This window comes from Oncorhynchus tshawytscha, linkage group LG29, assembly GCF_018296145.1.
Source record: "Oncorhynchus tshawytscha isolate Ot180627B linkage group LG29, Otsh_v2.0, whole genome shotgun sequence".
In the NCBI taxonomy this organism is placed as follows: domain Eukaryota; kingdom Metazoa; phylum Chordata; class Actinopteri; order Salmoniformes; family Salmonidae; genus Oncorhynchus; species Oncorhynchus tshawytscha.
In genome coordinates, this window is record NC_056457.1 from 15,184,527 (window position 1) to 15,207,132 (window position 22,606).

Consider the following 22,606-nt stretch of genomic DNA (forward strand, 5'->3'; position numbering starts at 1 on the left):
CGTGGAAAACAAACATATTAACTATTAGACAATGAGGAAATTCCCATTGGGCAGTGGGTGCCACTGACTTTAAGTCCAACTCACTTCACTACATAATGATCAACAGTAACATACAGTACGTTTAGCCACACTATTGTTTTCAGCATGTTTGGCATGACAAGGAACCATATAGGAGTTAGCTGCAACACACACAGACCTGGGACCAGGCTAATAATGTAGATTACAGGGAGAAATATACAGTGCCTTCAGAAAGTATTCACACCCCATGAATTTTTCCACATTTTGTTGTGTTACAGTCTGAATTTAAAATGGATTCATTTGAGATTTTTTTGTGACTGGCCTACACACAATACCCGATAATGTCAAAGTGGGATAATGTTTTCGAAATTGTTACAAATTAATACAAAATAAAAATCTGAAGTGTCTTGAGTAATTCAGCCATTTTTTTATGGCAAGCCTAAATCAAATCAAATGTATTGATATAGCCCTTCTTCCATCATATATCAAAGTGCTGTACAGAAACCCAGCCTAAAACCCCAAACGGCAAGCAATGCAGGTGTAGAAGCACGTACAAAATAAGTTCAGGAGTAAAAATGTGCTTAACAAGTCACATAATAAGTTACATGGACTCACTCTGTGTGCATTAATAGTGTTTTAATGACTACCTCATCTCTGTACCCCACACATACAATGATCTGGAAGGTTCTCCAGTCGAGCAGTGAATTTCAAACTCAGATTCAACAACAAAGACCAGGGAGCTTTTCCAATGCCTCGCAAAGGGCACCTACAGTGGGGCAAAAAAAGTATTTAGTCAGCCACCAATTGTGCAAGTTCTCCCACTTAAAAAGATGAGAGAGGCCTGTAATTTTCATCATAGGTACACTTCAACTATGACAGGCAAAATGAGAAAAAGAAATCCAGAAAATCACATTGTAGGATTTTTTATTAATTTATTTGCAAATTATGGTGGAAAATAAGTATTTGGTCACCTACAAACAAGATTTCTGGCTCTCACAGACCTGTAACTTCTTCTTTAAGAGGCTCCTCCGTCCTCCACTCGTTACCTGTATTAATGGCACCTGTTTGAACTTGTTATCAGTATAAAAGACACCTGTCCACAACCTCAAACAGTCACACTCCAAACTCCACTATGGCAAAGACCAAAGAGCTGTCAAAGGACACCAGAAACAAAATTGTAGACCTGCACCAGGCTGGGAAGACTGAATCTGCAATAGGTAAGCAGCTTGGTTTGAAGAAATCAACTGTGGGAGCAATTATTAGGAAATGGAAGACATACAAGACCACTGATGATCTCCCTCGATCTGGGGCTCCACGCAAGATCTCACCCCGTGGGGTCAAAATGATCACAAGAACGGTGAGAAAAAATCCCAGAACCACACGGGGGGACCTAGTTAATGACCTGCAGAGAGCTAGGACCAAAGTAACAAAGCCTACCATCAGTAACACACTACGCCGACAGGGACTCAAATCCTGCAGTGTCAGACGTGTCCCCCTGCTTAAGCCAGTACATGTCCAGGCCCGTCTGACGTTTGCTAGAGAGCATTTGGATGATCCAGAAGAAGATTGGGAGAATGTCATATGGTCAGATGAAACCAAAATAGAACTTTTTGGTAAAAACTCAACTCGTCGTGTTTGGAGGACAAAGAATGCTGAGTTGCATCCAAAGAACACTGTACCTACTGTGAAGCATTGGGGTGGTTTTTCTGCAAAGGGACCAGGACGACTGATCCGTGTAAAGGAAAGAATGAATGGGGCCATGTATCGTGAGATTTTGAGTGAAAACCTCCTTCCATCAGCAAGGGCATTGAAGATGAAACGTGGCTGGGTCTTTCAGCATGACAATGATCCCAAACACATCGCCCGGGGAACAAAGGAGTGGCTTCGTAAGAAGCATTTCAAGGTCCTGGAGTGGCCTAGCCAGTCTCCAGATCTCAACCCCATAGAAAATCATTGGAGGGAGTTGAAAGTCCGTGTTGCCCAGCAACAGCCCCAAAACATCACTGCTCTAGAGAAGATCTGCATGGAGGAATGGGCCAAAATACCAGCAACAGTGTGTGAAAACCTTGTGAAGACTTACAGAAAACGTTTGACCTCTGTCATTGCCAACAAAGGGTATATAACAATGATTGAGATAAACTTTTGTTATTGACCAAATACTTAATTTTCCACCATATTTAGCAAATAAATTCATAAAAAATCCTACAATGTGATTTTCTGGATTTTTTTTCTAATTTTGTCTGTCATAGTTGAAGTGAAAATTACAGGCCTCTCTCATATTTTTAAGTGGGAGAACTTGCACAATTGGTGGCTGACTAAATACTTTTTTGCCCCACTGTATGGGTAGATGGGTCAAAAAAATAGAAAGCAGACATGGAATATCCCTTTGAGCATAGTGAAGTTATTAATTACACTTTGGATGGTGCATCAATACACCCAGTCACTACAAAGATATAGGCGTCCTTCCTAACTCAGTTGCCAGAGAGGAAGGAAACCGCTCAGGTATGTCACCAGGAGGCTATTGGTGACTTTAAAACAGTTACAGAGTTCAATGGCTGTTATAGGAGAAAACTGAGGATGGATCAACAGCACTGTAGTTACTCCACAATACTACCCTAATTGACAGAGTGAAAAGAATGAAGCCTGTACAGAATTAAAATATTCCAAAACATGCATCCTGTTTGCAACAAGGCACTAAGGTAATACAGCAAAAATATGGCAAAGCAATGCATTTTTGTCCTGAATACAAAGTGTTATGTTTGGGGCAAATCAAACAACACATTACTGAGTACCACTCTCCATATTTTCAAGCATAGTGGTGGCTGTATTATGTTATGGGTAATGTTTGTAATCGTTAAGGACTGGGGAGTTTTTCAGGATAAAACATAAATGGAATGGAGCTATTGTAAGCACAGGAAAAATCCTAGAGGAAAACCTGCTTCAGTCTGCTTTCCACCAGACCCTGGGAGATTAATTCATCTATTCAGAAGGACAAAAACATAAAACACAAGGCCAAATCTACACTGGAGTTGCTTAACAAGAAGAAAGTGAATGTTCCTAAGTGGCCAAGTTACAGTTTTGACTTAAATCTGCTTGAAAACCTATGGCAAGACCTGAAAATGGTTGTCTAGCAATGATCAACAACCAATTTGACAGCGTTTTAAGAATTTGGAAAAGAATACGGGAAAATGTTTCACAATCCAGGTGTGGAAAGCTCTTAGAGACTTACCCAGAAAGACCCACAGCTGTAACCACTGCCAAAGGTGATTCTAACATGTATTGACTCAGGGGGTTGAATACTTATCTAACCAAGATATGTTTGTTTAATTCTTCATACATTTTTTACAGACGTTAGAATTTGTCTTACACTTTAACATTACAGAGTATTTTGTGTAGATCATTGACCAAAAAAATATAATTAAATCCATTTTAGTCCCACTTTGTAACACACAAATTGGGGAAAAAACTAAAGGGGTGTGAATACTTTATGAAGGCACTGTAGTTAAAGTAACCGTCCAGTGAAACTTTTTTCATATTCTGTTAAGTAATACCCAGACAATGTTGTCGTTCTGTATTCATATTTGTGGCCAAAGCATAAATTGGGGAAAAAACAGCAGGTTGATGTTTATTATCATGAATCTTGCCCTGGAGGCAGAACTGAGTGGTTTTCGTTAGATGGGCCAGCTGCAAAGTCAAAATTGTCTATATCGTAAAAATGTATTTAAACAAACATTTAAGGTTAGGCATTAGGGTTAACAGTGTGGTTAAGGTTAGGGTTAAAGTTACAGGAAAAATTGGATTATAAGACTTTGTGGCTATGCCAGCTAGTGACCACTGAAGAACTGCCTCCAGTACATGAGTCATCTCAATAAATACCAACCTGCAAGAAAAAACCGTCAAACCTACCGTTTAAAAAATGCTTGCTACTTCCTCATAGAGTATTATGTCATACTCCTGAGGAGGATGAGCTGACCAATCAGCGGTCTACATTCAGCATCACTCTGTCAAGGTAAATATAGTATTCTTTCCAACAAAGATATCTGCATACTGTGTATTTTAGGATGTTGTGGATCCATAGAAAGTAAGTTAAATATTACAGTTTTGAAAACATAGCTTGTTCAAAGAAAGTGGTCTCTTGGCACAACTTACCCTGGGTAGGGGGTAACCCAATGGGCAAAAACTATTTGAATCAACAATGTTTCCACGTCATGTAATTTTTTTAATCAATGTGATGACATTGAATCAACGTGGAAAACTGATTGGATTTGTAAAAAGTAATAAAGGGAATTCCGTATTTTTTTCACCCAACCTAAATCCAAAGACATGGTGTCATTTCTTTTCATTTCGCGTTTTCATTTCACGCGGGACAGGGTAAGTTAAGTTGAGCCGCGGGACAGGGTAAGTTAAGTTGAGCCGCGGGACAGGGTAAGTTAAGTTGAGCCGCGGGACAGGGTAAGTTAAGTTGAGTTGAGACAGGGTAAGTTAAGTTGAGCCGCGGGACAGGGTAAGTTAAGTTGAGCCGCGGGACAGGGTAAGTTAAGTTGAGCCGCGGGACAGGGTAAGTTAAGTTGAGCCGCGGGGACAGGGGGACAGGGTAAGTTAAGTTGAGCCGCGGGACAGGGTAAGTTAAGTTGAGCCGCGGGACAGGGTAAGTTAAGTTGAGCCGAGGGACAGGGTAAGTTAAGTTGAGCCGCGGGACAGGGTAAGTTAAGTTGAGCTGAGGGACAGGGTAAGTTAAGTTGAGCCGCGGGACAGGGTAAGTTAAGTTGAGCCGCGGGACAGGGTAAGTTAAGTTGAGCCGCGGGACAGGGTAAGTTAAGTTGAGCCGCGGGACAGGGTAAGTTAAGTTGAGCCGCTGGACAGGGTAAGTTAAGTTGAGCCGCGGGACAGGGTAAGTTAAGTTGAGCCGCGGGACAGGGTAAGTTAAGTTGAGCGGGACAGGGTAAGTTAAGGACAGGGTAAGTTAAGTTGAGCGGGACAGGGTGTTAAGTTGAGCCGCGGGACAGGGTAAGTTAAGTTGAGCCGCGGGACAGGGTAAGTTAAGTTGAGCCGCGGGACAGGGTAAGTTAAGTTGAGCTGAGGGACAGGGTAAGTTAAGCCGCCTACACATTTCTGTACTGAGGGAAATATTACCACTACCTTTTTAAAACCGTGTCCATCTTGATTTCCCACTCACAATTCAACACAATCACGATCACTGTTTGGTCTTTTAATCATTTTAACACAGGCTTAACACCTAACAAACACTTAACATAGGCCCTGTTGTTACCTCATTTCACAGCAAGAATTCCTTGCATTATGCCTTGGAAGAAAACACTTACATTTGCTCAACTTGCCATTGGCTCAAACATTGGCTCAACTTACCCCAAGGCAAACATTTTGACTATATTAGCCCACACAGCTACAAGGATGCACTTTCATGCTAGGTTTAGGACCTCATATTGAAGCTTATAGAGACCCCAACTTAAAATGATCTACTTTGGTTTAGATACAAGCATCATTAAACCTTGAACACGATAGATTCATTTGGTGAAAATCTGTTTTTTGGACCTAACTGTCTTACCACTTTTTCCATGTGGTTTCTTCCTTCACAGACTCCATGAAATGATGACCTCTTCCTAAATATTTGGTCAAATTATTCATTTTGTGTATAGTTTTCTAGAAACAGGGGTGGCTCAACTTACCCCTTTTGCTCAACTTGCTCCACTCTCCCCTACCATTTTTAGAAGGGAAAACTATTTCACTCATATTGTAAGTAATTATAGGTCACATTTCATAGAAATCTGGAAACATTGGACAGTTCATTTAAGGTGTTGAACTCTCCTCCTTCTGTGTCTCTTTCATACACCCCCATTGCTTTGTCCTCGTCCCTTACCCGTCAGTTTATGATGGACTATTGTTGCAGGCACGCAGCAGCACCCTAGAACACCTCCATTGTTTGGCTGCCCTTGGAAGTGTCCAAAATGGCACCCTATCCTCTGTACAGTGCACTACTTTTGCCCTATGGACCTTGGTCAAAAATAGTACACTATATAGGGAATAGGGTGCCATTTGGGACGCACGTTTGGCCAGTTAATGATGAGCTATTGTTGAACTATAACAATCCAGCACTCTAGAAGACCATGGTTTGGCTGGCCTTGTGGATCCCAGCGTGTAGACAGTATGTCATAGTAGACCTGCCTTTGTAGTCTCTCAGGAAAGGAGAGGGAAGGGAAGAGAGAGGGGAGAAGAGGAGAGGGGAGTAGAGGAGAGGAGAGGGAAGGGAAGGGAAGAGAGGAGAGAAGAGGAGAGGGGAGTAGAGTAGAGGAAAGGAGAGGGAAGGGAAGAGAGAGGAGAGTAGAGGAAAGGAGAGGGAAGGGAAGAGAGAGGGGAGAAGAAGAGAGGGGAGTAGAGGGAAGGAGAGGGGAGAAGAGGAGAGGGGAGAAGAGGAAAGGAGAGGGAAGGAAGAGAGAGAGAGAGAGGAGAGGGGGAAGAGGAAAGGAGAGGGAAGGGAAGAGAGGAGAGAAGAGGAGAGGGGAGAAGAGGAAAGGAGAGGGAAGGGAAGAGAGGAGAGAAGAGGAGAGGGGAGAAGAGGAGAGGAGAGGGAAGGGAAGAGGAGTAGAGGAAAGGAGAGGGAAGGGAAGAGAGGGGAGAAGAGGAGAGGGGAGTAGAGGAAAGAGAGGGAAGGGAAAGAGAGGGGAGAAGAGGAGAGGGGAGAAGAGGAAAGGAGAGGAGAGGGAAAAGGAGAGGGGAGAGGAGAGGAGAGGAGAGGGAAGGGAAAGAGAGGGGAGAAGAGAGGGGAGAAGAGGAAAGGAGAGGAGAGGGAAAAGGAGAGGGGAGTAGAGGAGAGGAGAGGGAAGGGAAGAGAGAGGGGAGAGAAGAGAGAGAGGGAGAAGAGGAAAGGAGAGGGAAGGGAAGGGAGAAGAGGAGAGGGGAGTAGAGGAAAGGAGAGGGAAGGAAGAGAGAGGGGAGAAGAGGAAAGGAGAGGGAGAGAGGAAAGGAGAGGAAGGGAAGAAGAGAGGGGAGAAGAGGAGAGGGGAGTAGAGGAAAGGAGAGGGAAGGGAAGAGAGAGGGGAGAAGAGGAGATGGGAGTAGAGGAAAGGAGAAGAGGAGAGGGGAGAAGAGGAAAGGAGAGGGAAGGACGAGAGAGGGGAGAAGAGGAGAGGGGAGTAGAGGAAAGGAGAGGGAAGGGAAGAGAGGGGAGAAGAGGAGAGGGGAGTAGAGGAAAGGAGAGGGAAGGGAAGAGGAGAGGGGAGTAGAGGAAAGGAGAGGGAAGGGAAGAGAGAGGAGAGAAGAGGAGAGAGGAGTAGAGGAAAGGAGAGGGAAGGGAAGAGAGAGGGGAGAAGAGGAGAGGGGAGTAGAGGAAAGGAGAGGGGAGTAGAGGAGAGGGGAGAAGAGGAAAGGAGAGGGGAGTAGAGGAGAGGGGAGTAGAGGAAAGGAGAGGGAAGGGAAGAGAGAGGGGAGAAGAGGAGATGGGAGTAGAGGAAAGGAGAGGGAAGGGAAGAGAGAGGGGAGAAGAGAGAGGGGAGTAGAGGGAAGGGAAGAGAGGGGGAGTAGAGGAAAGGAGAGGGGAGAAGAGAAAAGAGGGGAGAAGAGGAGAGGGGAGAAGAGGAAAGGAGAGGGAAGGACGAGAGAGGGGAGAAGAGGAAAGGAGAGGGAAGGACGAGAGAGGGGAGAAGAGGAGAGGGGAGTAGAGGAAAGGAGAGGGAAGGGAAGAGAGGGGAGAAGAGGAGAGGGGAGTAGAGGAAAGGAGAGGGAAGGGAAGAGGAGAGGGGAGGAGAGGAAAGGAGAGGGAAGGGAAGAGAGAGGGGAGAAGAGGAGAGGGGAGGAGAGGAAAGGAGAGGGGGAAGAGGAGAGGGGAGTAGAGGAAAGGAGAGGGAAGGGAAGAGAGAGGGGAGAAGAGGAGAGGGGAGTAGAGGAAAGGAGAGGGAAGGACGAGAGAGGGAAGAAGAGGAGAGGGGAGTAGAGGAAAGGAGAGGGAAGGACGAGAGAGGGAAGAAGAGGAGAGGGGAGTAGAGGAAAGGAGAGGGAAGGACGAGAGAGGGAAGAAGAGGAGAGGGGAGTAGAGGAAAGGAGAGGGAAGGGAAGAGAGAGGGAAGGACGAGAGAGGGGAGAAGAGGAGAGCGGAGTAGAGGAAAGGAGAGGGAAGGGAAGAGAGAGGGGAGAAGAGGAGAGGGGAGTAGAGGAAAGGAGAGGGAAGGACGAGAGAGGGGAGAAGATGAGAGAAGAGGAGAGGGGAGAAGAGGAGAGAAGAGGAGAGGAGAGGGAAGGGAAGAGGAGAGGGGAGTAGAGGAAAGGAGAGGGAAGGAAGAGAGAGGGGAGAAGAGGTGATGGGAGTAGAGGAAAGGAGAGGGAAGGAAGAGAGGAGAGAAGAGGAGAGGGGAGAAGAGGAAAGGAGAGGGAAGGGAAGAGAGAGGGGAGAAGAGAAGAGAAGAGGAAAGGAGAGGGAAGGGAAGAGAGAGGGGAGAAGAGGAGAGGGGAGTAGAGGAAAGGAGAGGGAAGGGAAGAGAGAGGGGAGAAGAGGAAAGGAGAGGGAAGGGAAGAGAGAGGGGAGAAGAGGAGAGGGGAGTAGAGGAAAGGAGAGGGAAGGGAAGAGAGAGGGGAGAAGAGGTGATGGGAGTAGAGGAAAGGAGAGGGAAGGAAGAGGAGAGGGGAGGAGAGGAGAGGGGAGTAGAGGAAAGGAGAGGGAAGGGAAGAGGAGAGGGAGTAGAGGAAAGGAGAGGGAAGGGAAGAGAGAGGAGAGAAGAGGAGAGAGGAGTAGAGGAAAGGAGAGGGAAGGGAAGAGAGAGGGGAGAAGAGGAGAGGGGAGTAGAGGAAAGGAGAGGGAAGGGAAGAGAGAGGAGAGAAGAGGAGAGGGGAGTAGAGGAAAGGAGAGGGAAGGGAAGAGAGAAGGGGAGAAGAGGAGAGGGGAGTAGAGGAAAGGAGAGGGAAGGGAAGAGAGAGGGGAGAAGAGGAGAGGGGAGTAGAGGAAAGGAGAGGGAAGGGAAGAGAGAGGGGAGAAGAGGAGAGGGGAGTAGAGGAAAGGAGAAGGAAGGGAAGAGAGAGGGGAGAAGAGGAGAGGGGAGTAGAGGAAAGGAAAGGAGAGGGAAGGACGAGAGAGGGGAGAAGAGGAGAGCGGAGTAGAGGAAAGGAGAGGGAAGGACGAGAGAGGGAGAAGAGGAGATGGGAGTAGAGGAAAGGAGAGGGAAGGGAAGAGAGAGGGGAGAAGAGGAGAGGGGAGTAGAGGAAAGGAAAGGAGAGGGAAGGACGAGAGAGGGGAGAAGAGGAGAGCGGAGGGAGAAAGGAGAGGGAAGGACGAGAGAGGGGAGAAGAGGAGAAGAGGAGAGGGGAGAAGAGGAGAGAAGAGGAGAGGGGAGAAGAGGAAAGGAGAGGGAAGGACGAGAGAGGGAGAAGAGGAGAGAAGAGGAGAGGGGAGAGGAGAGAAGAGGAGAGGGGAGAAGAGGAGAGAAGAGGAGAGGGGAGAAGAGAAAGGAGAGGGAAGGACGAGAGAGGGGAGAAGAGGAGAGGGGAGAGAGAAAGGAGAGGGAAGGGAAGAGGAGAGGGGAGAAGAGGAAAGGAGAGGGAGAAGAGGAGAGGGGAGTAGAGGAAAGGAGAGGGGAGAAGAGGAAGGGAGGGGAGAAGAGGAGAGGGAGGGGAGAAGAGGAGAGGGGAGAAGAGGAGAGGGGAGAAGAGGAGAGGGGAGTAGAGGAAAGGAGAGGGGAGAAGGAAGGGGAAGAGAGAGGAGAAGAGAAGGGGAGAGAGGGAGAAGAGGAGGAAGGAAAGAGGAGAGGGGGAAAGAGAGAGGGGAGAAGAGGAGAGGGGAGGAAAGGAGAGGGGAGAAGAGGAGAGGGAAGAGAGGAGGGGGAAGAGGAGAGGGAGAAGAGAGAGGGGAGAAGAGGAGAGGGGAGGAAGAGAAGAGGAGAGGGGAGAAGAGGAAGAGGAAAGGAGAGAAAGAGGAGAGGGGAGAAGAGGAGGGAGTAGAGAGGAGAGAGAAGGGAAGAGAAAGAGGAGGAAAGGAGAGGGGAGAAGAGGAGAGGGGAGTAGAGAAAGGAGAGGGGAGAAGAGAGGGGAGGGGAGAAGAGGAGAGGGGAGGGAGAAGAGGAGGAGGAGAGGGGAGAAGAGGAAAGGAGAGGGGAAAGGAGAGGGGAGAAGAGGAGAGGGGAGAAGAGGAGAGGGGAGAAGAGGAAAGAGAGGGGAGAAGAAAGGGAGGAGAAGAGAGAGAGAGAGAGAGAGGAGAGGGAAGAAGAGAGGGGAGTAGAGGAAAGGAGAGGGGAGAAGAGGAGAGGGAAGAAGAGGAGAGGGGAGAAGAGGAGAGGGGAGAAGAGGAGAGGGGAGAAGAGGAGAGGGGAGGAAACAGAAGAGAGAGGAATGGAGAAGAAAGGAGAAAGGAGAGGCTTGAATCAGGAGTGTAATTGTGTTATTGTCAATATCCTGTTTGCTGTTGGCTGCTCTGAATCAGTCGTGTCATTGGGTCTGTGTGCCTGGGAGCTGAACCGACCACATTCTACGTTATTCCGTGTCACAATTGGCACCCTATCCCCTACATATTACAATTGGGCTCAGGTGAAGCGTAGTGCACTATATAGGGAATAAATTGGGTGTCATTTGGGATGCAGCCTAGGTGAGTCCATAGCCATTGCCAAGACAACAGGATTGTATTATCTGAAGCGTTAGACCACATATTATTAATATCCTCCTGTAGCTGTGGGGTTAGGGTTGGGTTAGAGGGAGGATGATGGAGTGTGTGTATGTGTCTGTCGGCTTAGGGTTGTGTTAAGTTAGTTGAAGGATGATGGTGTGTGTGTGTATGTTTTTTGACTTAGGGTTGTGTTAGGTTAGCTGAAGGATGATGGTGTGTGTGTGTGTGTGCGTGTGTGTGTGTGTGTGTGTGTATGTTTTTTGACTTAGGGTTGTGTTAGGTTAGCTGAAGGATGATGAGTGGGTGTCCACGGATGCAATGGATAAAATCGTTTTTTATTGCAAATTAATTCTGGGTATCTGTTTTGTATTCACATGATCTTTTTTTGTATTGATGTACACTGAGTATACAAAACATTAAGAACACCTGCTCTTTCCCAGTGTGGATGATGGGGTGGCAGGGTAGCCTAGTGGTTAGAGAGTTGGACTGGTAACCGAAAGGTTGCAAGCTCAAATCCCCGAGCTGACAAGGTACATATCTGTTGTTCTAGGCAGTCATTGAAAATAAGAATTTGTTCTTAACTGACTTGCCTAGTTAAATAAAGGTAAAATAAAAAGGGGTTAAATAAAGGTTTTTAAGCCTGGAGACAACTGAGACATGGATTGTGTACGTGTGCCATTCAGAGGGTGAATATGCAAAACAACCGATTTCAGTGCCTTTGAACGGGGCATGGTGGTAGGTGCCAGGCACACTGTTTTGTGGCAAGAACTGCAATGCTGCTGGGTTTTTCACGCTCAACAGTTTCCTGTGTGTTTCAAAATTGGTGCACCAGCCAACTTGACACAACTGTGGGAAGCATTGGAGTCAACATGGGTCAGCATCCCTGTGGAACGTTTTTGACACCTTGTAGAGTCCATGCCCCGACTAATTTAAGCTGTTCTGAGGGCAAAATAGGGGTGCAATGCAATATTAGGAAGGTGTTCCCAATGTTTGGCATACTCTGGTGGATGTTAGCTAAAGTTTTATTAAATACATATACTTCAGAATTAATGTTATTAATATTGACAGTATGTGTTTTGCAACCAACTACATTACAATAGCATTTATATGGCTGCTTGCTCTTAACCTACGCAGAAAACACTCAATGTGCCATAGTGATAAATATTAGCTTCAACAGTGTTACTTCTGATAAATCTCCTTGCTGTGTGGGATTACTGCATGGCAAGTTGGATTGAACGTTGGCCCATGAAGAGTGAAAAGTGAAAACTCGAAGGAAGGAAAAAAAACTCACGCTCACGAAAGTTCAAAGAGTCAGCCTTTCTTTTCTAATACGGAGTGCGGTGCGGGAGAGCAAGCGAGCGGCTTGGGTTCTAGCTCTGCTCTGCATGCAGTCACAAGCAATCAATTGCCGACAAACAGACTGTTTCTCTTAAAGTTGAATTAGTAGACTATATTTAGTAGAAACCACAGCAGTGCGATCTCTCCTCGCTCCCAGCTCTCCAGGCTCTTTGTTTCTCGGGTCCATTGGAGGTGAGTAATTTGCTATTGTTTGTTCTAACAAATGAAAACCCCAAGCAGCCGGGGGTTTGGGCTAAATTTAAATAAGGCATTAGTTATGACTCCTGGCTGATGGTGGCTTTGCATGTAAGGGTGTGTGTGTGTGTGTGTGTGTGTGTGTGTGTGTGTGTGTGTGTCGGGTCTGGTCTGGTGGGACTGGTGTGTGTTGGTAAGAGAGAGAGAAAGAAAGGGATGGAAAAGGCAAAGAGGATGAGGTGGATGCAGCAGGCCATGACTGGGCCTAGACACGCATGTTTGTTTGTTTGGCCAATGGCAGGTGAGCCAGGTATCATGTTAACAGCAACTACGGAGGTGGCACAGAAGTGTCGGCTGTAGGCCCTACCGGGGCTCTTTCACAATTCACCTTTCTTCGGTTACTCGCCTTCTTCTCAAAACACATTGGAGAAGAAGGTCTGAGGGGAAGGACCTCCTCCATTACAGTTGAGAAGGCTTTGAGGAAAGAGGATGCAAGAAATCACGGAAAGATGAATTGAGATAGAGCCCTAGTCTTGAGGGTACAATGGGGGGAAAGGCAGTGCTGGTCACAGACCAGATTAGCTTAAGGTATTGGTCCTGGGCGGTTCGATTTCGGGGCCTGAGGGAGGCAATAACTTCTGGTTTCTGTTTCTGTCTGCTAGGTAATTGCACTCACCTGGTGTCCCCAGTCTGAATCAGTCCCTGTGCATAAGCAGAGCATGAAAACCAGACGTGTTTTGGCCCTCCAGGACCAGAATGAAACAGTCCCAGCCTAGAGGAACCAGGGAGACTGGACAAGGCAATGCAGGAGCTCCTACAGTTCTTCAGGATAGCTGTTTTCTAAACTCACTTTTTGCATTGAGACAATCATTGTGAACGTGGAGCACCAAGACCACATGAAAGGAAACCACTAATATGGAAAGTCTGGAAATACTAGAGACTTTTGTAGGGGAATATAACAGCTATTGGGTTACCTAGGTTACGTCCCCAATGGCAACCTATTCCCTTTGCAGTGCACTACTTTTTGACCAGGGCCCAATGGGCTCTGGTCAAAAGTTGTGCACTATATATGGATTAGGGTGCCATTTATGACACCTCCCTGGAGTATAAAACATTGAGATTGGGTCTGCCGATAATCAGGTGTATAATATATTACCATAGAGGTGTGGGAGCATGCTGGCTCCATTGATAAAGTGGAGAGGTGGCCAGTGCCATATACTAAAGACCCAGGAAGAGACGAGAGAGGTCACACACACACACGCGCGCACACACACACACACACACACTTAGGAATAGAGGCCCTGCAATATATCAGCTGAACTACATCCAAATGGCCCTGGAAACATAAACCATCACATTCCAGCCCTGAAACATACACATAGCATTGCATCATGCTAATTATCTTGTTCTTGTTGCTTGTAAAATGTAAACATTTAGAAAAATCTTGACGACGGTAACACCCAGTCGAAGGGCTAGGTTTGATTAAACATAGTGCTTGACACTTATGAAGGAAATTGAGCAGAAATTCTTGGGAAATTACTCCGGCTGTTGCTTTAGGAACATAACCTTTATGAGTCAATTATCACCTAGAGAAGCTGGCACAGCTAGATGGTAGACTGTTGCAGCAGCATTAATGTTAACCATCAACAGCGTTCTGCTTTCTGCCGTTCTGCCCTTGAGCAAGGCAGTTAACCCCCAACAACAACTGCTCCCCGGGCGCCTCTCTGATTCAGAGGTGTTGGGTTAAATGTGGAAGATACATTTCAGTTGTACACACATACGTGTGGTGTGTGTTCAGCTATCCAAGTCTGCTTCGTTTTATGGCTCAATGCTGGACTGTATAAAATACAAGATATCCTTTACCTGGGGACAAACAGGAAGCCACTATAAAATGCTTCTATACAGGACATCCCTTGTCTGTGTCCCATGATTGCCTCCCAAATGGCACCAAATTCCCTTCATACTAGTGCACTACTTTTCACCAGACCTCTCTCTATGGGCCATGGTTAAGAGGAGTGCCCAACATAGGGAGTAGGGTCCCATTTGGGACGCACCCAGTGAACCATAGGAAAGGCAGTGAGTGGAGATAGATACAGTAGATAGACAGACAGAGAGCTCGGCCATTGTATGACAGTAACCATTGTTTGTCCCAAGAAGTGACTCAACAGAACTCATTAAAGTATTACATGTTGTTTCCCATAGCTTGTTAGCTCCTCAGGGCACCAGAGCCCTGCAGGCCCAGTTAAACAAACACACTATTAGGAAGACAAATTACATTAGCCTTTCAAAAAGGGCCCAAAATAAGCCATTAAAGAGGAAAACAACCACATTTGGGTTGAGTTCCAAATGGCACCCTATTCCGTATGCAGTGCACTACTTTCGACCAGGGCCTATAGGGCTCTGGTCAAAAGTAGTGCACTATGTAGGGAATAGGGTGCCATTTGGGTTGAATAGTAGGCTTTAAAAACAGCAGTAGGTGGCGGGAGAGAGACATTCACACTTGGTGTTTCCATATGGGAAACATTAGAATATTAAAAGCTCTGAACACTACCAACCGCTCCAACCTATGGAGACCGTGTGAGGAGAGCAATGGAGAGTACATGTGCTGTACTGTAAAGTGGTGAACACAGACAAAATCTTGAGTTACTTGTGTGTCAGTGCTGTGACCCATGGACTGCAGAGTGTAGGGAGCTGGATCGCAGAGGATGCAGTTGGTTCCCTGTAATGCAATCCGACACAATTGGGGGTGGCTGGTAGCCTCGAGGTTAGAGCGTTGGGCCAGTAACTGAAAGGACACTGGTTTGAATCCTGGAGCCGACAATGAAATAAATCTGTTGCTGTCCTCTTAAGCAAGGCACTTCGCCCCAATTACTCCAGGGTTGCTGGACAATCGTGACCCCACTCCCTGTGGCTTTCTCAGGAGGAGTTGGAATATACCAGAAACACATTTCCATGACACACTTGTACAAGACACACCCACAAGTGTGTATCCGGACAAATATAAGCACCCCCATCCCCTGAGTTATTATCATTATTAATTGAGTTGAACAATGAAGATATCAGATATTCTTTCTAGCAGCATTGAGAGAATGCTATTTTGCCATTTACCCCATCAACGTCGACCCGGTTACCGCTTTGATTGAATATTATCTCACACCAGTCCTGCTGCCAGTTAGTCTGGAGCCTCCGCCCATCTGGTGCGCACACACACACACACACTCACACTCTCACACACACTCACACACACACACACACACACACACACACACACACACACACACACACACACTCACACTCACACACACACACACACACACACACAACGAGGTGCAGCTCCAAATCCCTTTTATTTCTACAAAAAAAAGCAGTTAAAGGCTTTTCCAACACTTGGTGTGGATAATTAAGCATCAAGGTATCGGCGTCTGCATACACAGACTGCTTTATTAACAGCATGTGAGTGTCTGTGGCCCCGCCACACTCAATCTGTCATGTGTTAGTTAGTTAGCTGTCAGATGGCTACATCAATGCAGCACCAGGTCTGCATCCCAAATAGCACCCTATTCCCTTTATAGTGTAGTACTTTTGACTAGGGCCCATGGAGGGGGGGGGGTTATATAGGGCATAGAGTGCTTTTTGGGGCAGACTCCAAATCCCTCTATGAACTCCCTTAGCAGGTGGAGTTATCACGAAAGCCAGCCAATGAACAATAATGAATTGAATGTGTCGTTTCGTCTACCCTTTTGCCTGTAGCTACATCTGTAGAGCACCTTATAAACCTCCATGATCTCCACAGTTGTCACGCAAACCAGTACGCAGAACAATAGTGAATGTCTCTTTACTAGCCCTTTATGTGGGGCAAGAGTATCATGATTCTAAATAGCCCCATCTCTGGTCGGTAGTTACAGATACATAGAAACGGATTAAAACCGAAACTCATCCTTTTAACAGACAAATGGCAGAAAAAGCCCTGAAACTATCGTAAAGTGACATTTAGGGAAACTATTGTAAAGTGATATGAAGGGAAAGCCTAATTAGATGTATCACTTGTTCTGCTGTATCACAGTTATATTGTCCATTGTGTAAACTGCCGTGGCCTGTAAAGATGGATGGTTAAAGCCTGGCCTTGGCCTAATAGCAGGGTTATTGAGACGGGTCTAGCACTCAGTCTTACAAAACAGGTTGAGGGGGGGGGTGATAATTGATGAGGTAAGGTGAGCTGGATTGTTTGGTGACAGATGGTGGGAAGAAGAGAAGGAGGGACAGAACGATGGAAAACACTTACTGGGAAAGAGACCTGAGACACATTCTCGCATTCCTGGTCTCGTACCGGCGCTGTGTCCACCCCGGGAAAACAACCTACTCCAGACAACCCACAAACACACAGAAAGAAAGAGTAAGAGTAATGCCATATTTGACGTATCGAGAGCTGACAAGAGGATATACTGGGTAGGTCCTATTAGCGGCATCCTAATAGTGCACTGTGCGCGATTTGGGATGCATACGTTGTGTACTATTAACTTACAGGAGATATCAGGCACAGGTTGTAAGTGATGGGGTGGTCCACGAGGCCCATTTCCATCAGGCATGTTGACAGCAGCATGCTCTGGGAGCAGGGGATGAGACGATCCATGGAGAGGTCCATGTTGAGGTGATTCATGCTGGGAGGGTCCATGGTGCTGGTCCTCTTCTGGTCTACTGGCATCTGACAGACTGTCCCCCTGCAGCCTGTAGAGACAAAACCGAACTTAGATAACGCACTCGACGACTACAGGCTGAACCACATGTCAAAACAACTGACACAAATCATCACACTTCACACATTACAACCCCTAACTTAAAACAAAACCTGTACACACTTTACGCTAAACATCCACTAGCTTTCAGACGAGCAGCATTCACCCGAAGTCGGTTTGGAGCCTTCGAAGGCACAACACCGATGACACATTCTTCAATTACAGTGGGTCAAACGCTGAACACTTAACACACGACGCAAGGCACGTACTTCCCTAGCTCTATAGCTAGTGTTAACACAGCACACAAACAATTCACGTCACAACCACTAAACACACACACACACACCAACCGTTAGCGTTCAGATGAGCACCATTCCCCCTGAGAGGATATTTCAACAGAAACAAACGATAACCCAACGATAGGAAACGCTCCATAGACTTCCAATTTCCACTGGGAACAGCACAGTATGCCCATTACAGTAGTCCAGTAGCGTTTCTGTTTCTCTACACACTAAACATATGTATTCATCAGCATATCAAATTACAAGTGCACATCTAGGATCAGGTGGCCCCCCTCTGTCCATGTAATATTTTTCACTCTGATCTAAATGACTAAACTGATCCTAGATCAGTATTCTACTCTGATATGCTTAATAAATCAGGCGCTGAACCCTTCTATGAGAGGACAGTGGGAATCTATCAGTGAGAGGTGATGAGACAGAGCGGAACAGATAGGCTTCACTTGTCTAATCTACATCAGGGGAATGCATCGGGATGTGGACATGCATCAGGGAAGGTACCTCCAGACACAGTAACATAGCAGGCCAGTTTAGGAATTCATATCCATCCACTCATCACAACTACAGTGAGATAGAATCTGTAGAGGCAGAACTATGCTCAAGCCAAACTCAGATAAAAGTCTTAACATGTATAGCTGAAGTATAAGATGGTGCAGCCTACAGTTCATTTTGCTCAGTTTTGGAGCCAAACACACTTTGCAAAATGTTTGTTAACAGGGGCATAACTTTTACCGGGGATGGGCATGCCCCCCCCGGCGCATTTTGTCCCCTCCACTTTTATCCTGGGAATGTGATACAAAACAAGGCAACGGTGTGATTTAGGACCATGCAGACGTCTCTGAGAGGTGGGGTAGGCTGTTTGGAGTGTTTAGCCGGCTGGATAAAAAAATATATAGATATTATGTCCCCCCCCCACTTCTAAAACCAAAGTTGCGCCCCTGTTTGTTAATGTTTGTGTCAGTTGTTCACGTCGACAAGCCCATTCCTGTTGCTAGAAGCTTTCGAACATGCATTGGGTTTGTTATATAAATGATAACACACTAGTAGAAATGTTAAATATTGTCTATTTAGAATTCAAGTTCCATTTTATCACTGACCTTCAATATTCACCACTGCGGATTGTTGTGGAAACTAGTTAGCCAGTAGCTGTGTCGACTGAGCATGCTCAGAAATTACTATGCAGTATGTTGAGGTGTGTTTTCCTAATCTTTATCAGTTCAATGTTGGCAATATTTATGTAAATGTATTAGCCATTGATATTTATACCAGTTAAAAGTATTGATTATTGACTGAGATATTCATGTTAATTGATGACATTTTGGATTACCCGTATCACAGTTTTAGGGCTGGGTTTTGAATCTGTTCACTCTGCCTAGTTTGAAGGCACTCTGCCTAGTTTGAAGGCACTCTGCCTAGTTTGAATTCACTCTGCCTAGTTTTAAGGCACTCTGCCTTAGAAGCCAGCAGCTTCAGTGAACTGGCCCTTTGTTATTTTGGTCAACGTCTGATGATGTACCTGCAAATAAATACCTTCATTTTAAACCCAAATTCCGTCTGTCTACTGGTGCTTCACACCCCTGACAAGACTGTCGGGTCCACTATCATATCCCATCTGTTCGTAATCATAACTGTTCATTGTCATGTCCAGTTTTGCGCCCATATATGCCTACCAGTACAAATCCTATCTTTGGCATATCTATAGGCCTACCAGTACAAATCCTATCTTTGGCATATCTATAGGCCTACCAGTACAAATCCTATCTTTGGCATATCTATAGGCCTACCAGTACAAATCCTATCTTTGGCATATCTATAGGCCTACCAGTACAAATCCTATCTTTGGCATATCTATAGGCCTACCAGTACAAATCCTATCTTTGGCATATCTATAGGCCTTCCAGTACAAATCCTATCTATGGCATATCTATAGGCCTACCAGTACAAATCCTATCTTTGGCATATCTATAGGCCTTCCAGTACAAATCCTATCTATGGCATATCTATAGGCCTTCCAGTACAAATCCTATCTTTGGCATATCTATAGGCCTTCCAGTACAAATCCTATCTATGGCATATCTATAGGCCTACCAGTACAAATCCTATCTATGGCATATCTATAGGCCTACCAGTACAAATCCTATCTATGGCATATCTATAGGCCTACCAGTACAAATCCTATCTATGGCATATCTATAGGCCTTCCAGTACAAATCCTATCTATGGCATATCTATAGGCCTTCCAGTACAAATCCTATCTATGGCATATCTATAGGCCTTCCAGTACAAATCCTATCTATGGCATATCTATAGGCCTTCCAGTACAAATCCTATCTATGGCATATCTATAGGCCTTCCAGTACAAATCCTATCTATGGCATATCTATAGGCCTACCAGTACAAATCTATCTATGGCATATCTATAGGGCAAATATCTATAGGCCTACCAGTACAAATCCTATCTATGGCATATCTATAGGCCTTCCAGTACAAATCCTATCTATGGCATATCTATAGGCCTACCAGTACAAATCCTATCTATGGCATATCTATAGGCCTACCAGTACAAATCCTATCTATGGCATATCTATAGGCCTTCCAGTACAAATCCTATCTATGGCATATCTATAGGCCTTCCAGTACAAATCCTATCTATGGCATATCTATAGGCCTTCCAGTACAAATCCTATCTATGGCATATCTATAGGCCTACCAGTACAAATCCTATCTATGGCATATCTATAGGCCTACCAGTACAAATCCTATCTATGGCATATCTATAGGCCTACCAGTACAAATCCTATCTATGGCATATCTATAGGCCTTCCAGTACAAATCCTCTCTGCTTGGAGTGGGATGAGAGCCTTGTCCAAAAGTTGTGGCTTCTGCCTTTCTCCTCACGTCAAAGATGTAACACTCTCAGAGATTGGACAAAGAGCAGCACGCTGTGTCTGAAAGACAAACAGTTTTCTAACAGGAACGCAAGCTGAACACTCTGGCCTTCGCTTTGTGGTTGGACGTAGCGGTTCGGATAAAAATAATGTTAGATGACATTTACTGTATCCCAAATGGCACCCTATTCCCCATTAAGGCTCTGGTTAGAGGTAGTGCACTATGTAGGGCATAGGGTGCCATTTGGAACACACATTTGATTCCCTCAGTGTTTCCTTCTTCTCCTATAAACAGTTTCATATCATCTGTACTCATGGTATTTATGTTTGAACAGTATATATTTAGTTGACTGTAAATCATACTATATATCATTTAATTGCACACTGCTTTAGTTACGCATTCTTTTAGTTGCATGCTATTTTCCATGTAATCAGAGGAAGCCATTAACTGGAGACAAAATACATTTATTTTATTTAACCTTTATTTAACTAGGCAAGTCAGTTAAGAACAAATTCTTATTTACAATGAAGGCCTACCAAAAGGCAAAAGGTCTCCTTGCGGGGACGGGGGCTGAGATTAAAAATAAAAATATAGGACAAAACACACATCACGACAAGAGAGACACCACAACACTACATAAAGAGACACCTAAGACAACAACATAGCAGCAACACATGAAAACGCAGCATGGTAACAACACAACATGACAACAACTTATGGTGTGGCATTCCTCCACAGCCACCACCACTTTGTACCTAAGGGATTATTGTAAGAATGGAAGATAACTTTTGAAATGAACAAATCTCTCTCTCTCTCCTATGTCTCTCACTCCTATGTCTCTCTCTCATCTGACCCTCTCTCATCTGACCCTCTCTCATCTGACTCTCTCCTCTGACCCTCTCTCCTCTGACCCTCTCTCCTCTGACCCTCTCTCCTCTGACCCTCTCTCCTCTGACCCTCTCTCCTCTGACCCTCTCCCTCTGACCCTCTCTCCTCTGACCCGCTCTCCTCTGACCCGCCTCTCTCCTCTGACCCGCTCTCCTCTGACCCGCTCTCCTCTGACCCGCTCTCCTCTGACCCGCTCTCCTCTGACCCGCTCTCCTCTGACCCGCTCTCCTCTGACCCGCTCTCCTCTGACCCGCTCTCCTCTGACCTCTGTCTGTCCCTCTCTCCTCTGTCTGTCTCTCTCTCCTCTGTCTGTCTCTCTCTCCTCTGTCTCCTCCTCTGTCTGTCTCTCTCTCCTCTGTCTGTCTCTCTCTCTCTCTGTCTGTCTGTCTCTCTCCTCTGTCTGTCTCTCTCTCCTCTGTCTGTCTCTCTCTCCTCTGTCTGTCTCTCTCTCCTCTGTCTGTCTCTCTCTCCTCTGTCTGTCTCTCTCTCCTCTGTCTGTCTCTCTCTCCTCTGTCTCTCTCTCTCCTCCTCTGTCTCTCTCTCCTCTGTCTCTCTCTCTCCTCTGTCTGTCTCTCTCTCCTCTGTCTCTCTCTCTCTCTCTCTGTCTCTCTCCTCTGTCTCTCTCTCTCTCCTCTGTCTCTCTCTCTCTCCTCTGTCTCTCTCTCTCTCCTCTGTCTCTCTCTCTCCTCTGTCTCTCTCTCTCTCTGTCCTCTGTCTGTCTCTCTCTCTCTCCTCTGTCTCTCTCTCTCTCCTCTGTCTGACTCTCTCTCCTCTGTCTGACTCTCTCTCCTCTGTCTGACTCTCTCTCCTCTGTCTGACTCTCTCTCCTCTGTCTGACTCTCTCTCCTCTGTCTGTCTCTCTCGCTCTCAAAAATAATAAAACGCCAGATATGCACCATCCCAGCTTTGAATGATGTGGTCCTCTGCATTTGGGCCTGACTACCATTCACAATTCCCTGAAAGCATTCCATATACGAAAACAAATATTCTAATAAGGCCTATTCCCGGTCTACATATCCCACGGATGGTCTACCAGGCTGTGACGACACAAAGACACACATACGCGCACACACATACACACAGTACTTAGGGACAGGGTCTGGGATGAGTTTGTGAACACTGGAGATTTGCAGCCAGAGCAAGGCCCAGCAGGGACATGCAGCTCTAGCCACATCTATGGGCCAGGGGCATGCAGCTCTAGCCACATCTATGGGCCAGGGGCATGCAGCTCTAGCCACATCTATGGGCCAGGGGCATGCAGCTCTAGCCACATCTATGGGCCAGGGGCATGCAGCTCTAGCCACATCTATGGGCCAGGGGCATGCAGCTCTAGCCACATCTATGGGCCAGGGGCATGCAGCTCTAGCCACATCTGGGCCAGGGACATGCAGCTCTAGCATCTATGGGCCAGGGCATGCAGCTCTAGCCACATCTATGGGCAGGGCATGCAGCTCTAGCCACATCTATGGGCCAGGGCATGCAGCTCTAGCCACATCTATGGGCCAGGGACATGCAGCTCTAGCCACATCTATGGGCCAGGGACATGCAGCTCTAGCCACATCTATGGGCCAGGGACATGCAGCTCTAGCCACATCTATGGGCCAGGGACATGCAGCTCTAGCCATATCTATGGGCCAGGGACATGCAGC

General features: G+C 46.2%; 1 protein-coding gene across 3 annotated transcripts in view; it reads right to left on the reverse strand.

Moving 5' to 3' along the window:
• Positions 1 to 22,606, reverse strand: part of lg29h8orf34 (linkage group 29 C8orf34 homolog) — a 168,809-nt gene that overhangs the window by 44,220 nt on the left and 101,983 nt on the right. For all 3 annotated transcript variants that reach the window (XR_006080322.1, XR_006080323.1, XM_042308945.1), the window contains exons 9-10: positions 16,671 to 16,873; positions 16,431 to 16,504 (exon numbers count right to left, since the gene is read on the reverse strand). Coding sequence is in view for 1 of the 3 variants with exons in the window: in XM_042308945.1 (XP_042164879.1) it covers positions 16,431 to 16,504; positions 16,671 to 16,873 (277 nt within the window). In the remaining 2 variants the exon portion in view is untranslated. The remainder of the gene's footprint in view (positions 1 to 16,430; positions 16,505 to 16,670; positions 16,874 to 22,606) is intronic.